Source organism: Mytilus galloprovincialis, chromosome 14 (genome assembly GCF_965363235.1).
Source record: "Mytilus galloprovincialis chromosome 14, xbMytGall1.hap1.1, whole genome shotgun sequence".
Taxonomy (NCBI): domain Eukaryota; kingdom Metazoa; phylum Mollusca; class Bivalvia; order Mytilida; family Mytilidae; genus Mytilus; species Mytilus galloprovincialis.
This window is the reverse complement of record NC_134851.1, coordinates 48,112,027-48,130,063: the sequence shown is the minus strand read 5'-3', so window position 1 is coordinate 48,130,063 and position 18,037 is coordinate 48,112,027. Positions and strand designations below refer to the sequence as shown.

Sequence of the window (18,037 nt, the reverse complement as noted above, 5' to 3'; positions counted from 1 at the left end):
GGTTAGTAGTTGTCTAATTCAGTAATTGGCAATCACATCATATCTTGTAAGTGCGAAGGATAGCTTGAATCACAGCAGAAGGTCAAATCTTATTGGCTTGCTATTTTTAGAACTTCTGAATTGATGCTCTCTCAAAAGTTAAATAATTAACAAATAACAATTGATGCTCTCTCAATAGTTAAATAATTAACAAATGTCATATGTATTTCAAGGTCCATCTGGTAGAGATAAAAATTGTTTGTTTTTCACTATCTTATGTATGTTGTAAAAGATCTAAAAAAATTACACTGATAGTCACTTTGACTAGTATCGGGTCTATTTTGTTACAGTCACATAACTGTGACAGGACAGGTACCAAATAACTTTTTACTTGTAGTGTTTGCTATAATACCAGGATTTTTTTTATTTTCTTCAGAAAACAAGATGGTGGATTACTAAACTTAGGACTTAGCATTGATGAAGACCAGTTTAAACCAGCTTCTGATGGTAGGTTGAACTAATAAGGATTCAAAGACTCATTTGGTCTATCAAAAAAAGCTTTAAATTGACAAGTTGCTAGATCTAGCAGTTTAACTTAGCATTCATTAATCATTAACATGATTAAGAAAAAAAAACAGAAAAGTATTGAGAACTAAAATTTAGCATTTCTCATCTACTGTTTCTGAAGACTGTTTCATCATTCAAAACATACATACATGTAGGACCCAGGGAAATTGTAACTATGAGTTAATGTCAAATACAGTAATGGAAATTCTGATATTGGTTCTATAGATTGTAGCCCCATTTTATAATGACCCAATGTTAATGTTATTTCCATCTTCCTTGAGATGTTCCTATAGATACTTCTTCAGACAGATTTTCAAAAATAATTGACCGATTTTTAAAGTAATTCTCTACCTTGTCACAATTGCAAACATCTGGAAGGTTGTTTAACTTTTGTATTACTGCAGATTCATTTATTATTCTTTGGATACCAATTTTCGTGGATGTCGTGAGTAAAGGTGAACCACGAATTCAAATGTTCAACGATTTACATATTTTCAATAGCTAGGTTTTCAGCAATCCACGAAAATTGATACCCACGAAAATAAATAAATCCACAGTATTATATTTACTTATATTCACTTATACATTTGTATTTACTTACATTTACTTTTTTCCAGTTTTTAATGACACAGCCTCCTGGGATGCTTTAGAAAGTTTTGGATCATGTACATCAGTAAGTGAACACATTCAATTGCTTGGACCATTATCTCATTTCATAGTATATTTAATCGTTGATTTGAGACATATTTTCTGCCAACAGCTGGCATTGATTGTTGTAATTAGATTTATATGATAGAAAACAGACTAAACTTGGGCCATTCTCTCACTTCTAAGTACATTTTATTGCTGATATGAGACATATTTTCTGCCAACTGCCATCTAGATATATCTATTGATTATTTATATGATAGAAAACAGACTTAACAGGATTATATCAGAATATAATATTTAAAAATGAAAAGCTGTCACCTTAAAAAAGATGATAAAATTAAAAGAGTAACATAAATTGAATTTTGTCTCGCCTGACTGCACCAACTATTGTTAAATTTTCTGCTAAAGTTAGTTTTATAGGAGTTCTGAACTACTTGTGACAGATCAATGATATTTTCTGTAAAGTTGCATCAGGGCCTTTTATAGCTGACTATGCGGTATAGGCTTTGCTCATTGTTGAAGGCCCTACGGTGACCTATAGTTGTTAATGTCTGTGTCATTTTGGTCTTTTGTGGATAGTTGTCTCATTGGCAATCATACCACATCTTCTTTTTTGTATTACTATCCATTTGAAAAATTGCCCACTACTGCTTTAAACATTTGTTCATTTTCTGTTTCAGGATCCCTCAACATTGAATAGACAGTCATTGTATGTGAAGTTTGACCCACTTGTCAATCTACCCCCAGATGGTAAGGTTATGTACTCGAAGACTAAACAAAAAATGTGTATCAGTTTAAATATTGCAACAACAATGAATTTACCAGACAAATCAATTTCATCTGCATCTTCCATTCATATATATATCAAACAGAATTTTCCTTATGCTGCTGGCTACTGGCTGTTCCATGCCTTTCTTTTAACAACCCTTTGAGATCACATGATTGTTCGAAAAAAATAGTGTGAAATATTACTGTGGATCTATTATTATTTGTTGGATGACAATTTTTGTGGCTACAGGTCAACCAAGAAGTATAAATTTTCTTTGTGTATAGGCTTGTATGCAGACATTTGCAGAACTTCTCCAGTCAAATAATCACAAAAATTTTCCTAGATCATCAAAAATTGATTCCCAGGAAAATAAATGAATGTACAGTAAAAGGATGTTGCACTCAAAGATATAAAACATTATAACTTATTTTGATCGCACATTAAATAATGTATTAAAGTTTTAACAGAAGATTATTTTGTCTTTATAGATCCAAGAAGAGCTAGCATAGATATCAGAAGAGCAAGTATGAAACTGGAGCGACTGAGGGAAATGTAAGTAGCATATGTATGTGAGATAAGAATTGTACATGTAATATGTGGTCAATTTATTGTGCAAAAATCTTCCTCCAATAGTAATCGGAAAAGATAGGATAATTAGAAAGCACTTACGCCAAAAAGTAATGGCTCTGATTAAATTATTGAGAAAAATCCTTTTAAAAATATATGAATTTATAATTCATCAAAAAAAATTGAATGCGAGTATAAATATTGCGTTTATAACCCTGTTGTATTTTTCGCAAAAATAAAACTTCACAATAGTTTCTGAATTTTCAGTAATTTAAGATCACAGGAAACACATGAAACAGCAGTAATCCCGATAGTCAGAACTACCATGTATGGTTTGAGATCGTTTCACTATTATACTGCACAAATCTGGAATGAGCTGCTTAACCGTTGGCTTATGGAAACATCTTTTGACCAATACCAAAAAATGTTATAAACATGGGATCCAAATAACAGCTCATGCCAGTGCAGTGCATGGATATAGTGTTTTTTTATGGAAAGCCAACGGGGTCAAAATTCGTAATTCGTAACTTGTTAATTCGTAACTTGTAACTGTGTAATTTCTAAATTGTTAATTCGTAAATTTTTTTTTTTTTTTTTTTTTTTTTTTAATTTTTATTATTTTCAAGATTTACAACAAATACAACACATCAAACATACATACAGTAATATTAGCGATAGATTTGAATATATATTTATTTATGACAATAAACATTGTTGTAAATTAATTTTTTCTATTTATATGAAGAGAAAAAAAAGAAGCAAGAAAATACAGAAGAAAATATAATTAGAGTTAAATGTTTATGTACCACTGTGTGGCACTTGAGAATTTTAAAGAATTTTATAAAAAAAAAAAAGAAAAAAAAAAAAAAAAAAAAAAAAGGAAGAGGTTAAAAAATATCCCGTAAGATTTTCAGTACGTAATAAATTGTGCTATTAGATACAATAATATTTAAGTCTCCCAAACAAAGTTTGGAGACTTATTGTTTTTGCTCAGTTCTTATTATTTTTATTATTCTTCTTCTTCTTCTTCCTCTTCTTCCGCCACATTAAAAAATGAACTTGTCCGCAGCGTTTCTCCAAAACCGCTTGTCAGATTGACTTGGAACTTCATAAAATGGTAGACTAATATGTCTAGGTGAGCCATCAACCTTTCGTTTGTGCATTGGGGTCTATTAAGGGGTATTTTGGGGGGTAGAAAGGAGGAAGGGGTTTACTATAGAACCCTATGGGATTTTATTTTCTAAAATTTTCAAATGAATATAACTTGAAAACTGTAAGTGATAGATACATGCAGTCTTCAGAATTGATTATAGGACAATAAAACAAATCACATGAAATATAGGGGGAGTCCCTGGGAGTTCATCCCCACCCCCTTCAATTTGAGAATATGCTTATATTTTGTAAACGGTCCAGATCCCCACCCCTAAACCATATATATTCTTGAATGGGACGATAAAACAAATCAAATGAAATTAATGGGAGGTCCCAGGGGGTCATCCCCACCCCAGTCAATTTGAGAATGTGCTATTATCTTGTAAACGGTCCAGATCCCCACCCCTAAACTACATATATTCTTGTAGGGGACAATAAAACAAATGAAATGAAATTAAAGGGAAGTCCCTAGGGGGTCATCCCCACCCCCTCTTGTTTGAAAACTTGTAAACGGTCAACATCCCCACCCCTAAACCATATATATTCTTGTAGGGGACAATAAAACAAATGAAATTAAATTAAAGGGAAGTTCTTAGGGGGTCACCCCACCCCCTCTTATTTGAAAACTTGTAAACGATCAACATCCCCACCCCTAAACCATATATATTCTTGTAGGGGACAATAAAACAAAGAAATGAAATAAAAGGGAATTCCGTAGGGGTCACCCCACCCCCTCTTGTTTGAAAACTTGTAAACGGTCAACATCCCCACCCTTAAACCATATATATTCTTGTAGGGGACAATAAAACAAATGAAATGAAATAAGAGGGAAGTCCCTAGGGGGTCACCCCACCCCCTCTTGTTTGAAAACTTGTAAACGGTCAACATCCCCACCCCTAAACCATATATATTCTTGTATGGGACAATAAAGCTAATCAAATGAAATTAAAGGGAAGTTCCTGGGGGTTGCCCCACCCAGTTCAATTTGAGAATGTGCTATTATCTTGTAAACGGTCCAGATCCCCCACCCTTAAACCATATATATTCTTGTAGGGGACAATAAAACAAATGAAATGAAATGTAGGTAAATTCCATGGGGGTCACCACCACCCCCTCCTGTTTGAATACTTGTAAATGGTGGAGATCCCTACTCGTAAGCCATATATATTCTTGTATGGGACAAAAAGTCAAATCAAATGAACATGGGACCATATGAATGGCGAGTTATGGGAGCTTTGTTTGGGAGACTTCGTAACAGCATCCTGTTACAATTACTTCTTGTTTATGTTGGTTTTGACAATAAATATAGATTGTAAAAACAAATGACAAATTGAATTATAAAAATAATACTTTAAATGCATTCCACATGGTATCACACATGGTATCAAAGTGTTTTTGTCTCTTATTTTTGACTGCCATTATTTTTTCTAAATTGTACATATATTTTAACTTTTCTTTAATGGCACTGACAGAAAGATCCTTTGAAAAACATCTACTGTTGTATATATATTGTTTCATGTATAGAAAAATCAAATTATATGGGTCACCTTTTCGAACTTTTGATATATCTCCAAAAATAAAATTCAACTTATTCAATGGCAGGCTTACCCCACCAGATAAGAACCAATAATCTACATCTTGTAAAAAATTTTGGATAATCTCACAATTCCACAGAATATGTTCAACAGTTTCATCTTCTAATTTACAAAAAGTACATAGAGGGTTATCGATAAGTTTGATTTTACATAAAAATTTATTTGTGGCAAGAATACTATGGTTGATTCTGTACTGAAGCCACTGTAGTTTTGTATTGACAGTGACTGTAAAAGGTAGTTTGAATATATGTTTCCAAATGAGATCTTCACCTAATATTTCACTCCACTTCAGTTGTCCTGTTGGAGTCACCTTGTTACTTATGAGTATTTTGTACATATCTTTAGTACCTTTTCTACTTTTAAAAAAGACTTGTAAGCAAGCTGGAATAAATGGACAACATAACTTATATGAACCTTTTTTGTAATTGTTTGCTGCTTTTTTAATAGCAGAAATAACACTCATGTAATTCAGAAAATTTACATTGATATCATAACATTGCTGTAACAATTCTAATGTAATAAAACATCCATGTTCATCTATTACATCATTAACATATTGTAAACCATGATTAAACCAATGTTGATAAAAAACAGGTTTATTACCAATTCTGATCATATTGTTAAACCAAATAGGACTTGATAAAAAATATTCATAGTCCATATTTCTTTCTTTATCAGTGATCATTTCCCATGCTCTGAATACATCTTTCCAAAAACTGTTTTTGATATATAAACTAGCTTGACTGATATACTGAACACCACAATTAAAAAGTTTATTTTTATCAATATCAGACATCAAGATACTTTGCCACTTATTATCTCTCTGAAAAATCCTTCTTATCCATGATGATTTTAGTGCCATGGTAAAACTATAAAGATCTATCATTTTTAATCCTCCCTCCAAATATTCTTTAATCAATATGTCCTTCTTCACTCTATGAATAGGAGAATTCCATACAAAAGAATAAAAAATGTCATTAATTTTTTGGAATACACTGTTTGAAGGATTAGGCAAAGACATAATAAGGTGGTTTAAAATAGGTAAAACAAGAGTTTTTATCACAGTTATTCTACCTATTACTGTAAGGTTTCTTTTTGACCATTGTTTTATTATGTTCTTAATCTGTATAATTTTATCATTATAGTTGATGCTGACAATATTGTCTAAGTCCACATCAAAATTTATCCCAAGTACTTTAAAAGTTGTCTCCCCCCATGAAAGGTTAACGTTGGGACATAAAATTTCCTTGCTATACTTTTTATTTCCAAACCAAATTACTTGTGTTTTCTCAAAATTTATATTTAAACCAGATATTTTTGCAAACCATTCCAATTCAGATAAGGATTCATATAAAGATTTTTCACTACCATCCAAAATCAATGAAGTGTCATCAGCAAACTGTGACAACTTATGCTCAACTTGAGTTACTTCAATACCACTAATTTCCTTATTTCCTCTTATCTTTAGTGCAAGAATCTCAGCACAAAGGATGAAAAGATAAGGTGAAAGGGGATCACCTTGTCGGCAGCCTCGACCTATGTTAAAAAATTCAGAAAGGTTACCCCCTTGTATAACTGCAGACTTGATATTATTATAAAAAGCTTTTATCCAGTTGATAATTGATTCCCCAAAATTAAAGAACTCTAAAACATTTAGCAAAAAATCCCAAGAAATAGAATCAAAAGCCTTTTCGAAATCAATTAACAACAAGAGTCCAGGTATTTCGTGGTCTTCTGTGTATTGCATGATATCATATAAAAGCCTTATATTTTCTCCTATGTACCTCCCACTGATAAAACCAGTCTGATCAAGGTTAATAAGTTTGTCAAGGACAGTCTTAAATCTGTTTGCAATTACTGCTGACCCAATTTTATAGACAGTGTTTAAAAGGGAAATAGGACGCCAATTTTTCAAAAAATGACGTGGTTTATTTCCTTTTGCTAGGCAAGTAATAATTCCTTGCTTTTGTGTTACTGACAATTCTCCCTGTTCTGAACCATAATTTAAAGATTCAACCACAAAAAAATGGAGATCTTTCCAAAAAAATTTAAAAAATTCAGTAGAAAAGCCATCAGAGCCAGGAGTTTTATTATTTTTCATATTTTTTAATGCCTGTCCAGCCTCTTTGACTGTGATTTTACCCTCCAAGCTCTCCTTCTCATCATTAGAAAGTATTGGAACATTTACATTTTTAAGATCTTCTTTCAGATCAGCTACTGAACTTGAGTTATCTCTCTTCTTATATAAATTTTCATAGAAAAGTTTTACTTCTTTTAAAATTTTGTTCTGATCAGTAAGTATTTCCCCATTTTCTCTTTCAATTTTTGGTATAATTTTACTCATAAAATTTTTTGACTCCAGTCCACAAAAATAATTTGTTGGTTTTTCACCTTCCTCTATCCATTGAACACGTGATCTGACTATTTTACCCTTTAATTTTTTAATACGTAATTGCTCAAGTTCAATTTTTTTGCTCTCAAGTTTAGTTATTGAAAGTTCGTCAACATTCTCCTCTAACTATATAATTTCATTTCGTAAAGTTGTTTCCCTTTTTTCAGATTCCCTTTTTTTGTAACTGGAATAAGAAATACTTTTCCCCCTGATTTCCATTAATAAAGTTTCAAGAAAAAGTTGGTGATTAATTCTCATTTGAATATCTTCATTATCTATCTCATCAATATTGTCAAAATCATAAACTAGTGCACAATATTGTGCTTTGATTTCACTAATCTTTTGTTTAACTGTATTTATGTATTCTATATCATAAAGTAAGGAGTTGTTGAACTTCCACAAACCTTTTCCTCTAATAAAAGGATTAAATTCCAGTTCAAGTAATACCATAGAATGATCTGAACGATAACTTGGATGTACTTCACAGTTTTTGAGACTATTTAACATATTATCTGTAAGAAGAAAGAAGTCCAATCTAGCCTGTTTAAATGGAGTTCTTTTTCTCCAAGTATACCTTTGGACATTGGGATAAAGCTCCCTAAATGGATCTATTAAACTTCTTTCTTCTATGATTCCTAAAATACTATCTCTAGACTTAGGATTATTAGTATGTTTGTAGTTACAATAATCTATATAAGGGTTCTGTACAAGATTGAAGTCACCACAAATTATGTAACTTTCATTTTCAAAATCATCAACAATGCCCATGATATTATCAAAAAAATCAGGACTATCCATATTTGGTCCATATAAGCACACTAAAGTAATTTTTTGATTTTCTACCAAAATTTCTAAAATCAAATAGTTACCATTTATATCTTTTTTTTCTTTTAACACTTTGAACTCAAAATTATTGTTGAATAATATAGCAACTCCTCTAGAATTGGAACTGACAGAAGAAAAATAACTTTCATATCCCCACATAGATCTAATACTATTTTCTAAATCTCTTGTAAAATGTGTATCCTGGATACAGTAAATATTACATGCTTTTAACTTCAGCATATTAAAGACATCTTTTCTTTTAACTTTATCTCTGAGTCCCTGACAATTAACAGATAGAATTTTTAAAGAACCCATATTTGTAATAACTTTGTATCAATATACAACATAAAATATTTTTCAAAAACAGCACAACATTGCTGACAGTAACAGGATATATAGATATCAAACATGATAATTAACAGAAATTGAAGACAGTAAATTTGAAGAAATTGTAATGAAAAAAGATTAAAAACATATGTAAATGATTCAATATGGCAACACAAAAGTATCATTCTATACTTTTTATGTCAAAATTTATAGTATTGCAGAATTTATATTTTACAACTAATTTTGCCAACCTAATGTTTGAACAATAATTTAATAGTATTTATATATATATATATATAGTTTGTTTTCAAATTTCTATGTTAGTATATATATCTTATTCAAAAATTATCAATTTATAAAGTCAAGTGTTCATTTTCTTTCCTGCAGTCTTCTTCGAACGTCATCAAAAAGTCTATATTTCAGTTGCAGTCCATCTTCAGTTCTTCCAAACACCCCACAATTATAATACCACACTGATTCAAAGCATTCCATGTCTCTAAGTTTGGTAATCAGTTGCATATTTCTCCTTGTGACGTCATCAGAGAATCGTACCTTGTCCTTCAAGTCTTTTCTAACTCTCATTATGCTCCTTTTAACGTCACTATTGAAAAGTCTAACAATGACAGGGTTGGGCCCAGGTTGATTGGAGGGCAAGCGATGGATAGCGACTACATCTCTCTCTTGTAACTGCACATTCAGATCTCTCCTTACTTTCTGAATGAAATCTGATCTTAAGTCTTGTTTTTCATGTCTTGGAAAATTCATAACTTTTATATTATTTTTCCTTGAGTATTGTTCGTTGTAATTTGCACTTACAATTGCTTCTTGTGTATAATTAACAGTGTCTTTTAAAATTTTCTTTTCATTGATGACTGTTTCTCTTACTTGATTAATTTGTTTTCTAAGGTCTTCATTTTCAACAGACAAAGCTTCAATTTTTTCTTGCATTTCTTTTTCTACCTGTGCTACCCTACAATTGATCTTTTTGTCCATGGTAGACTCAAATCTTTGGAAAAGTTTATTTACAATTGTAGTAACTACTATCTCCAAATCATGTGTTCTAACTAGATCTTTTGTAAACATATCAAAATCATCTTTCTTTGTTACACCCTTAAGGTTCAATTTAATCTCATCAAGGTCTTTTTGTAAATTAGTTAAACCACTTAACTCCATACTGTTATCTGACTCACTTGAAAGTTCTGAATGAGTTCTTTTTGGGAGTTTAGGATTCTTTTGTGAATCCAAATCTTTTCTAGCTGAAAGTTAATTCGTAAATTGTTAATTTGTAACTTGTTTCTGTGAAATTCATAATGCTTAAATCGTAAATTGTCAATTTGTAACTTGCACCTTTGTAGTTTCAACATTCTTAATCGGTAAATTGTCAGTTTGTTACTTGTAACTGTGCAATTTCATAATGCTTCATTCGTAAATTGTCGATTTGTAACTTGTATCTCTGTATCAAAATTCAACATTCTTCATTTGTTAATTGTCAATTTGTAACTTGTAGATTTCAAAATTCTTTATTGGTTAATTGTCTTTTTGTATATTGATGTTTTGTAACTTGTAACATGTGACTTGTCGATTCGTGAATTGTCGATGTGTGAAATGTCGAAGTGTTAAATGTCATCGTTGTATTATGCTAACGATCATTATGACGACAGATGGCGCTCGGCTTCTTCTTCTGTGTATAAGCCTCTTGTAAGTAGGATCACCGCCATATGGAATTTATTCCAAAGGAGTTTAAATCAATTATGTACAGCGCATACATATAAAAGATAACAAATTGATAAATAAATTGTTTGTTTTATATGGCGGGTATGTATAAAAGGGACTCGGTTTTATATTGATGTAACCTCATATAAACATGTTTGTTTACTGTACTGGTCACCTAACCTGCAATGGGGTGTGTCACTTCCTTTATTAAGGTATATAGATGTGTCGCTGGAACGGGCTTCCTTATCAACTTCGCAAATATATTTCTGTCACTTGGAAAGAAATTTCTACTTAATATTTAACCGGGTCAAAACAAGACTAAAAACATGAAATATAAGACGGTGCTGGAAAAATACTAATATTGTCCTGGGCCCGCAAATTTTGGACTCAATGTATAATGGCAGAAATGGTTTGACAACCATCATTCATTAATATTATAATCTCAACATTAAAATTTCAGAAAAGAATGTAATTATCTAATGATATGTTTAAATACAAGAAACAAATGGACTTTATTTATTTGGCTCCTGAGTATAAATGAACATAAATCAGGAATCTGATGTACAGTAGTTGTCGTTTTTTTATGTAATTTATACGTGTTTCTCGTTTCTTGTTTTTTATGCCCCACCTACGATAGTAGAGGGGCATTATGTTTTCTGGTCTGTGCGTCCGTTCGTCTGTCTGTTCGTTCGTCCGTCTGTTCGTTCGTCCGTCTGTTCGTTCGTCCATCTGTCCCGCTTCAGGTTAAAGTTTTTGGTCAAGGTAGTTTTTGATGAAGTTGAAGTCCAATCAACTTGAAACTTAGTACACATGTTCCTTATGATATGATCTTTCTAATTTTAAAGCCAAATTAAACTTTTGACCCCAATTTCACGGTCCACTGAACATAGAAAATGAAAGTGCATGTTTCAGGTTAAAGTTTTTGGTCAAGGTAGTTTTTATACGCCCGTCGTCTTTTAGACGGGGCGTATTATGGTATACCGTTGTCCGTCCGTCCGTCTGTCCGTCCGTCCGTCGTCCACACTTCGGACAATAACTCAAAAACACTTTCACCAATTTCCATGAAACTTAAGTGAATTGTTTATATCTATTGACGTAAGCTCCCTTTCGTTTTTTTTTAATTTCAGATTTTAAGTTTTGGATTTATGGGGCTTTATTCATAAAAAAGGGGGGATTTTCAACACTTCGGACAATAACTCGAAAAGGCTTTCACTAATGTCCATGAAACTTTGGTGAATTGTTTATATCTATTGATGTAAGTTCCTTTTCAATTTTTATAAATTTCAGATTTTACATTTCCGTGTTATGAATTTTTATGCTTAAAAAAGGGGGGATTTTCCAATTTTGGGACAATAACTAACACTTTCACAAAATTTTATGCAACTTTGATAAATTGTTTATATCTATTGACATAATCTCCCTTTCCATGTTTATAAATTTTAGATTTTACGTTTTCTTAAGTAATGAATTTTTATACTTAAAAAAGGGGGATTTTATGAAACTTTGGTGAATATATTAATGTAACATCCCTTTTGATTTGTATATATATTTCTAGTTGATCATATAAATTCATTTAAAGCATAAAAGACAAGTTAAAAGAGCAACGGGCGTATCATGCGCTAAAGCGCAGCCCTTTATTGATGAAGTTGAAGTCCAATCAACTTGAAAGTTAGTACACATGTTCCTTATGATATGATCTTTCTAATTTTAAAGCCAAATTAAACTTTTGACCCCAATTTCAGGGTCCACTGAACATAGAAAATGAAAGTGCATGTTTCAGGTTAAAGTTTTTGGTCAAGGTAGTTTTTGATGAAGTTGAAGTCCAATCAACTTGAAACTTAGTACACATGTTCCCTATGATATTATCTTTCTAATTTTAATGCTTAATTATATTTTTTATCCAATTTCATGGTCCATTGTAGTGTTGGATAATCGGTTGAAATTACCAACCGATTATCTATTACAATCGTTTGACAGCAACCAACCGACTATCGGTTATAATCGCATCAGAATACTTTGCCCTTTTTTTAAATGAAATCATGCATTTTAGTCTCATTGGTCATGTCTAATGTGTATATTCCATTTCATTGCAGAGTTTTATATGTTAATATTTGATCTTCTGTTTCCTTTTCATATTTTATTTAGCAATTATAAAAATGAATTAATTAGAATCCAGATTCAGATTGAACATATTTTATCTCATAATTACAACATTAATTACCAAGAGTGACACTAACTTTTCTAAATTTCAATGGTGTAACTCACATTATAATTTCAATAACTTAGCAGTATAAACATTTGAATGTTTCACATTAAGAAAAGATATATATAAAGTATTTTACTTTAAGAAATTTAAGATTAACAGAAAAAATAAAACAATGCATTTGCATTGAAATATATACAGTAAACAAAGAGGATCCAGCCAATGTCTGTTAATTTGTGTAGAATGCTTTTTTTTCACTTTTATGATCATCATTTTCTGTCAATTGTGTCATTCGAGCGTCTGAACTTATAATTGCAAAAATGCAGAATTATTACATAGTTGAACCGTATCCGATCCGTGATTCTAATGTATTTCAATGGCGGACAAATTTCAGAAAATTTACAAAATTAAACGATGTTTGACAAGCAATTTGGGAAGGAATATGACGCTTTTGACGCTATTAATGGATAAAACATTAATAAAAGCCAAATTGCGACACGCTCTAATGAAGTAAAGAAATTATTTTGTCTAAAATCTGAATGATTTCATGTACGCTCTTAAGTAACATGTATCCGGTATTGAGAGAGTATTTCATACAAAGTTATTTATTGTAAAGATCAATCTGTATATATATAGTCAATACTTTTGTCACTTTTTAAACGGGAAAAAATGGTTTTGTCTTTAATTATAGGATGTTTGACATTATTATTGTCATCGACTGATATTTTTCGTCGCAATTTGTTTGACTGAGCAAATAAAATTCAAACCGCAAATGGACCGGAAGTTGATACGCAAAAAGTCCGGAAACTATAGCGACAATCGATTGAACAAAATCCCAATCGATTATCGACATCGTGAGGCCCAACCAACTGATTTCCGACTTATTCCGATCATCGGAACAACACTAGTCCATTGAACATGGAAAATGATAGTGCGAGTGGGGCATCCGTGTACTTTGGACACATTCTTGTTTAATTATAGATTAGACTGTTGGTTTTTCCGTTTGAATGGTTTTACACTAGTAATTTTGGGGCCCTTTATAGCTTGTTGCTCGGTGTGAGCCAAGGCTCCCTGTTGAAGGCCGTAGCTTGACCTATAATGGGTAACTTTAATTTATAAATTGTTATTTGGATGGAGAGTTGTCTCATTGGCGCTCATACCACATCTTCCTATATCTATAAAAAAGTACTTTGCAAAACAAACTGAATGAAAAATTATTTAAAATGAGTCACTTAGTTAATGTATACTATATATCAAAACTGTGTTGAATATGAACTATTTTGTAATAAAATCTAAAGGAACCAGAAAACTAATCGAGGCCCTAAAATTTGAGATATTGTCAACCGGAATGCGAGAAAACCGCATATATTTTAATAGTCAGGCCCATAATGGGATATCATATCGTCAATAGTATGGGACCAGTTCACATCTACCCAGCTAACACATAATATTTTCATGATATTATTGACTGGTTATATGTATGTTTGTCAAAAATATTTACCAAAAAATATTTTATAGACATTTTTGTTTACATCAAAAATTATACATGAAAGATATTTTAACAATAATATTTCATCCCAATGTTTTATTGCTAATATAAAAACATTTTTTGTTAATGTTTTTTTATAATAAATAAATAAATATTCTTTGCTGATGTTTTTAAAACGTCAAATAGACAGTTTTATAAATGAGAACAATTGTATGTCGAGCAGATATTTCTTTGCAGTATTCAATTAATATCTGATGGACATTTTTATATATATATTTAATATATATATATTTTAGATGTGTAAAAGAAATATTTATAAAACATTTTTGATTAATATCTATGTAAAGCATAGGTTTGATGTATAATAAAATATCTTTTTGATGTATAATAAAATATCTTTTTGATGTACATGTACCATCAATATAATTTTCTTTTCCTAATTAAAAATATAAAAATGGTAATATCTAATGAATATTTCAATAACATCATAACAACATATTTGTTCGATTTTATTTAGAAAACAATAGTTAAAGACTGTTTCATCAACATTTTAGGATAATATGATTAATAGCTATTTGTAAGATGTTTGATAGAAATGTTTTCCAAATGTTTGTTAGTGATATTTGAGTGAAGCACATGTTTGATATGAAAAAAGAAATATTTTATAAACATTTTTACACAATATTTCTAATTGATATTTGTAAGATGTACGACAAATGTTTTTCTAATGTTTGTTAGTGATATTTGTGTGAAGCCCATGTTTGATATGAAAAAGGAAATACTTTTTTATATAATTTTTTAATCAGATTAACATGAATGTCTCCTCATTTTTGGTAGAAGAGTTTTAACAATTCTAATCTAACTTAGATGAAAATTCCAATTAAGTCAAAAGAAAAATTATCTAGCGAATAGCGATTGTATTTGAAGAGCATTGAGGACTCAGTAAAAATTCAAATGATAAAGTCATACCAAATAGGACTACGATAATCTGTGCCTAGAACTAGAAAATTCTTTGTATTTTGCCTAATTCAAAGTTTTTAAAACAGTGTTTATAAAAAAAAATATCATTGATATTTCATGCAAATAAAGAAATATAAGCCAACATTGTGCCAACAATATGCCAACTTATTAGGTACTTATCTCCCCCCTTTATACCATATAATTGAATATTTTTTTATATATTATTCCAACGTTTTAACAAAAAAATGTGCTCTTCATTTTCTTTATCTAACATTTTCAAATCTGTGTAGTCATTTAAATGTATTTACCTAAATGATTGAATAATTTTATGCACAAACATAAAATATTTAAAACCAGCCCAAAAAAACAAATACAATTTGAATATACTTTCATTGTTTTCATCTTAATACAAATGACAGGAGTGCATTTTCTTGACAGTTGTGAAATTACTGAATATATATAATATAATATCTACCAGTAAATTTCATGAGTTGTCTTATAATCATTCTATACAATGCATCAACATTTCATGAAAATGGGTATATGGTTGACAGACTGTATTTAAAAAACATTTGGTAGACATCCATAAAACATATCCTAGACATGAGAAGAATATTTTGTCAATATGTTTGAAAGATGTTGTCTGGGTATTTTCAATTGACACTGAATAATATCAAAACTATGTTATTTCAATATAAAATCAAGATATTTAAAAATAATGTTCTTTAAACATTCAGAACAAATATTTCCAGAAAATATGCTTTTCACATGAGTAAAGCTAGACATATCACGTCAAAAACATGTTTTTGAATGATATTTTTGTGACATTTTGCAATATATTTAAAAAAATATCAATAACATTTTTTTGTCCTACCTGGGTACAAACATCAATAAGCTTGAAAGAATACAGCGACAACCTGTGAGATTTATAACAGGAGAGTACAAATCCAGAGAAGTTGGTTGCGTCTCAAACACGCTCACCAAACTGAAACTACAAGACATACAGACAAGACGCTCAAGTCAGAAGCTAATATTTCTGTACGAGGTGGTCGCAGTGCTATAGAACCAGACAATTTTTAAAAAAAAGCTCGTCCAAAAAGAACACTAAATTGCTGTCAAGGGCCCGATTTAACAATTATCAGTCAAGAAATGTTGTGAACAAACATGCAGATAAAAAACTACACGAAGTGTTTTGAGATCTCAACGAGTAAAATACAACAATATTCTAACTCATTTTTTCGTAAAAACAGTATTCGAATAGAACCACATTGAAGAACCGTAGTGCGTTCACCGAGCGTTGACAGCCGTTCAGAAACTACTCTCGTGTATCGTCAATACATAAACTGCGCTCTCTCTACCGTTGTATTAACAACGTTCTCCTACAGATACAGATCTAAAATGATCATGCATGGTACAAGATCGAAATATACTAGGTCCTACTAGGAGGTGTCCCCTCTATATATTTTTTAATGACCATGATCGTTTAACTATGAAACTGTTTACTCTTTACTACACGCGTCACCTACATAAATTTGAGAATGGAGATGGGGAATGTGTCAAAGAGACAACCCGACCATAGAGCATACAACAACCGAAGGCCACCAATGGGTCTTCAATGCAACGAGAAACTCCCGCACCCGGAGGAGTCCTTCAGCTGGCCCATAAACAAATATGTATACTAGTTCAGTGATACCGGACGTCATACTGAACGCCGAATTATACACAAGAAACAAAAATCAAAAATCATACAAGTCTAACAAAGGCCAGTGTTTTTTTTAAATCTAAAACCCCCCTTCCTAATGCTCCCAATTTTAAACAAATTGACGCCCTCTCCCTCTGACTTGTCAGAGAAAAGATCTTGCCATATCGCCATTTGCACGAAACTGGCAATTATCTCTTATATGCTTACACTAATTATACCCCACGCAACGAAGTTGCGGAGGATGTAATGTTTTGACCCGTCCGTCTGTCTGTCTGTCGTTTCGTCCGTACGTCAGTCCATCGGTCTTGTTTCTTGTCATCGCAACTCATCTCAAACCACACAACAGAATTTCATGATAATAAGGACATACTAAGTAGATTTACATATCGACAAGAAATTACAATTCAATTTTTTTTCTAGAAGTTACGCCCCTTTGAACTTATTTGCTTCGATAAACCTCTGCAACAGTTTATCGTCGCAACTCCTCTGAAACCACACCACAGAATTTCATGAAACCTTGTAGATAATAAGGACATACTATGTAGATGTAATTATATCGACAGGAAATTATGATTCATTTTTTTTTCTTATACAACTTTTTTTTCTTACAGTTATTTTATTTCTCCAGTGACAATGTGGGGACGTGGGGCATGTGAGCGCGCTCACTAAGGTTCTTTTATTTTATTTCTCCACGAAAATAGTTGCACATTATTTGGGGTTTGGCCAAAGGAGTATGTATTTTGTCATTTTAGAGTAAAATGATAGCCTGGGATCCAGGCTGACTGCTCGACAGAAGAGCCAGGCGGAATACAACCTGGTTTGTCAATAGGATATTAGAATTATATTGTTACGAATTCATTGCAAATGATTTTTTATTTTATATTTGACATGCAAATTTTAAAAAAAAATAGGTACAAATGTATATTGATTAACAGCGTGAATCTTTTCAGTTAATTAACGATTGACAACATGTTAGATTTAGTAAGGTTGCCGGGCTATAAGGAGGTGTGTGTCACCAGGTGGGGTTCATATCGGGAGTACGGGGCATTTAGCAGCTTTTGAAATCGAGGGAGTCGTGAATATTTTGGTCTTTTTGGTTGTACATTTTTATTGTAGGAAATCTGGTAGCGGCAATTTTTAAGCTTC

General features: G+C 31.4%; 1 protein-coding gene across 1 annotated transcript in view; it reads left to right on the top strand.

Moving 5' to 3' along the window:
- Positions 1–18,037, top strand: part of LOC143058105 (uncharacterized) — a 59,732-nt gene that overhangs the window by 13,361 nt on the left and 28,334 nt on the right. Inside the window, exons 4-8 of the mRNA XM_076231567.1 lie at positions 416–486; positions 1,164–1,219; positions 1,878–1,947; positions 2,455–2,518; positions 2,801–2,860. Coding sequence (XP_076087682.1) covers positions 416–486; positions 1,164–1,219; positions 1,878–1,947; positions 2,455–2,518; positions 2,801–2,860 — 321 coding nt within the window. The remainder of the gene's footprint in view (positions 1–415; positions 487–1,163; positions 1,220–1,877; positions 1,948–2,454; positions 2,519–2,800; positions 2,861–18,037) is intronic.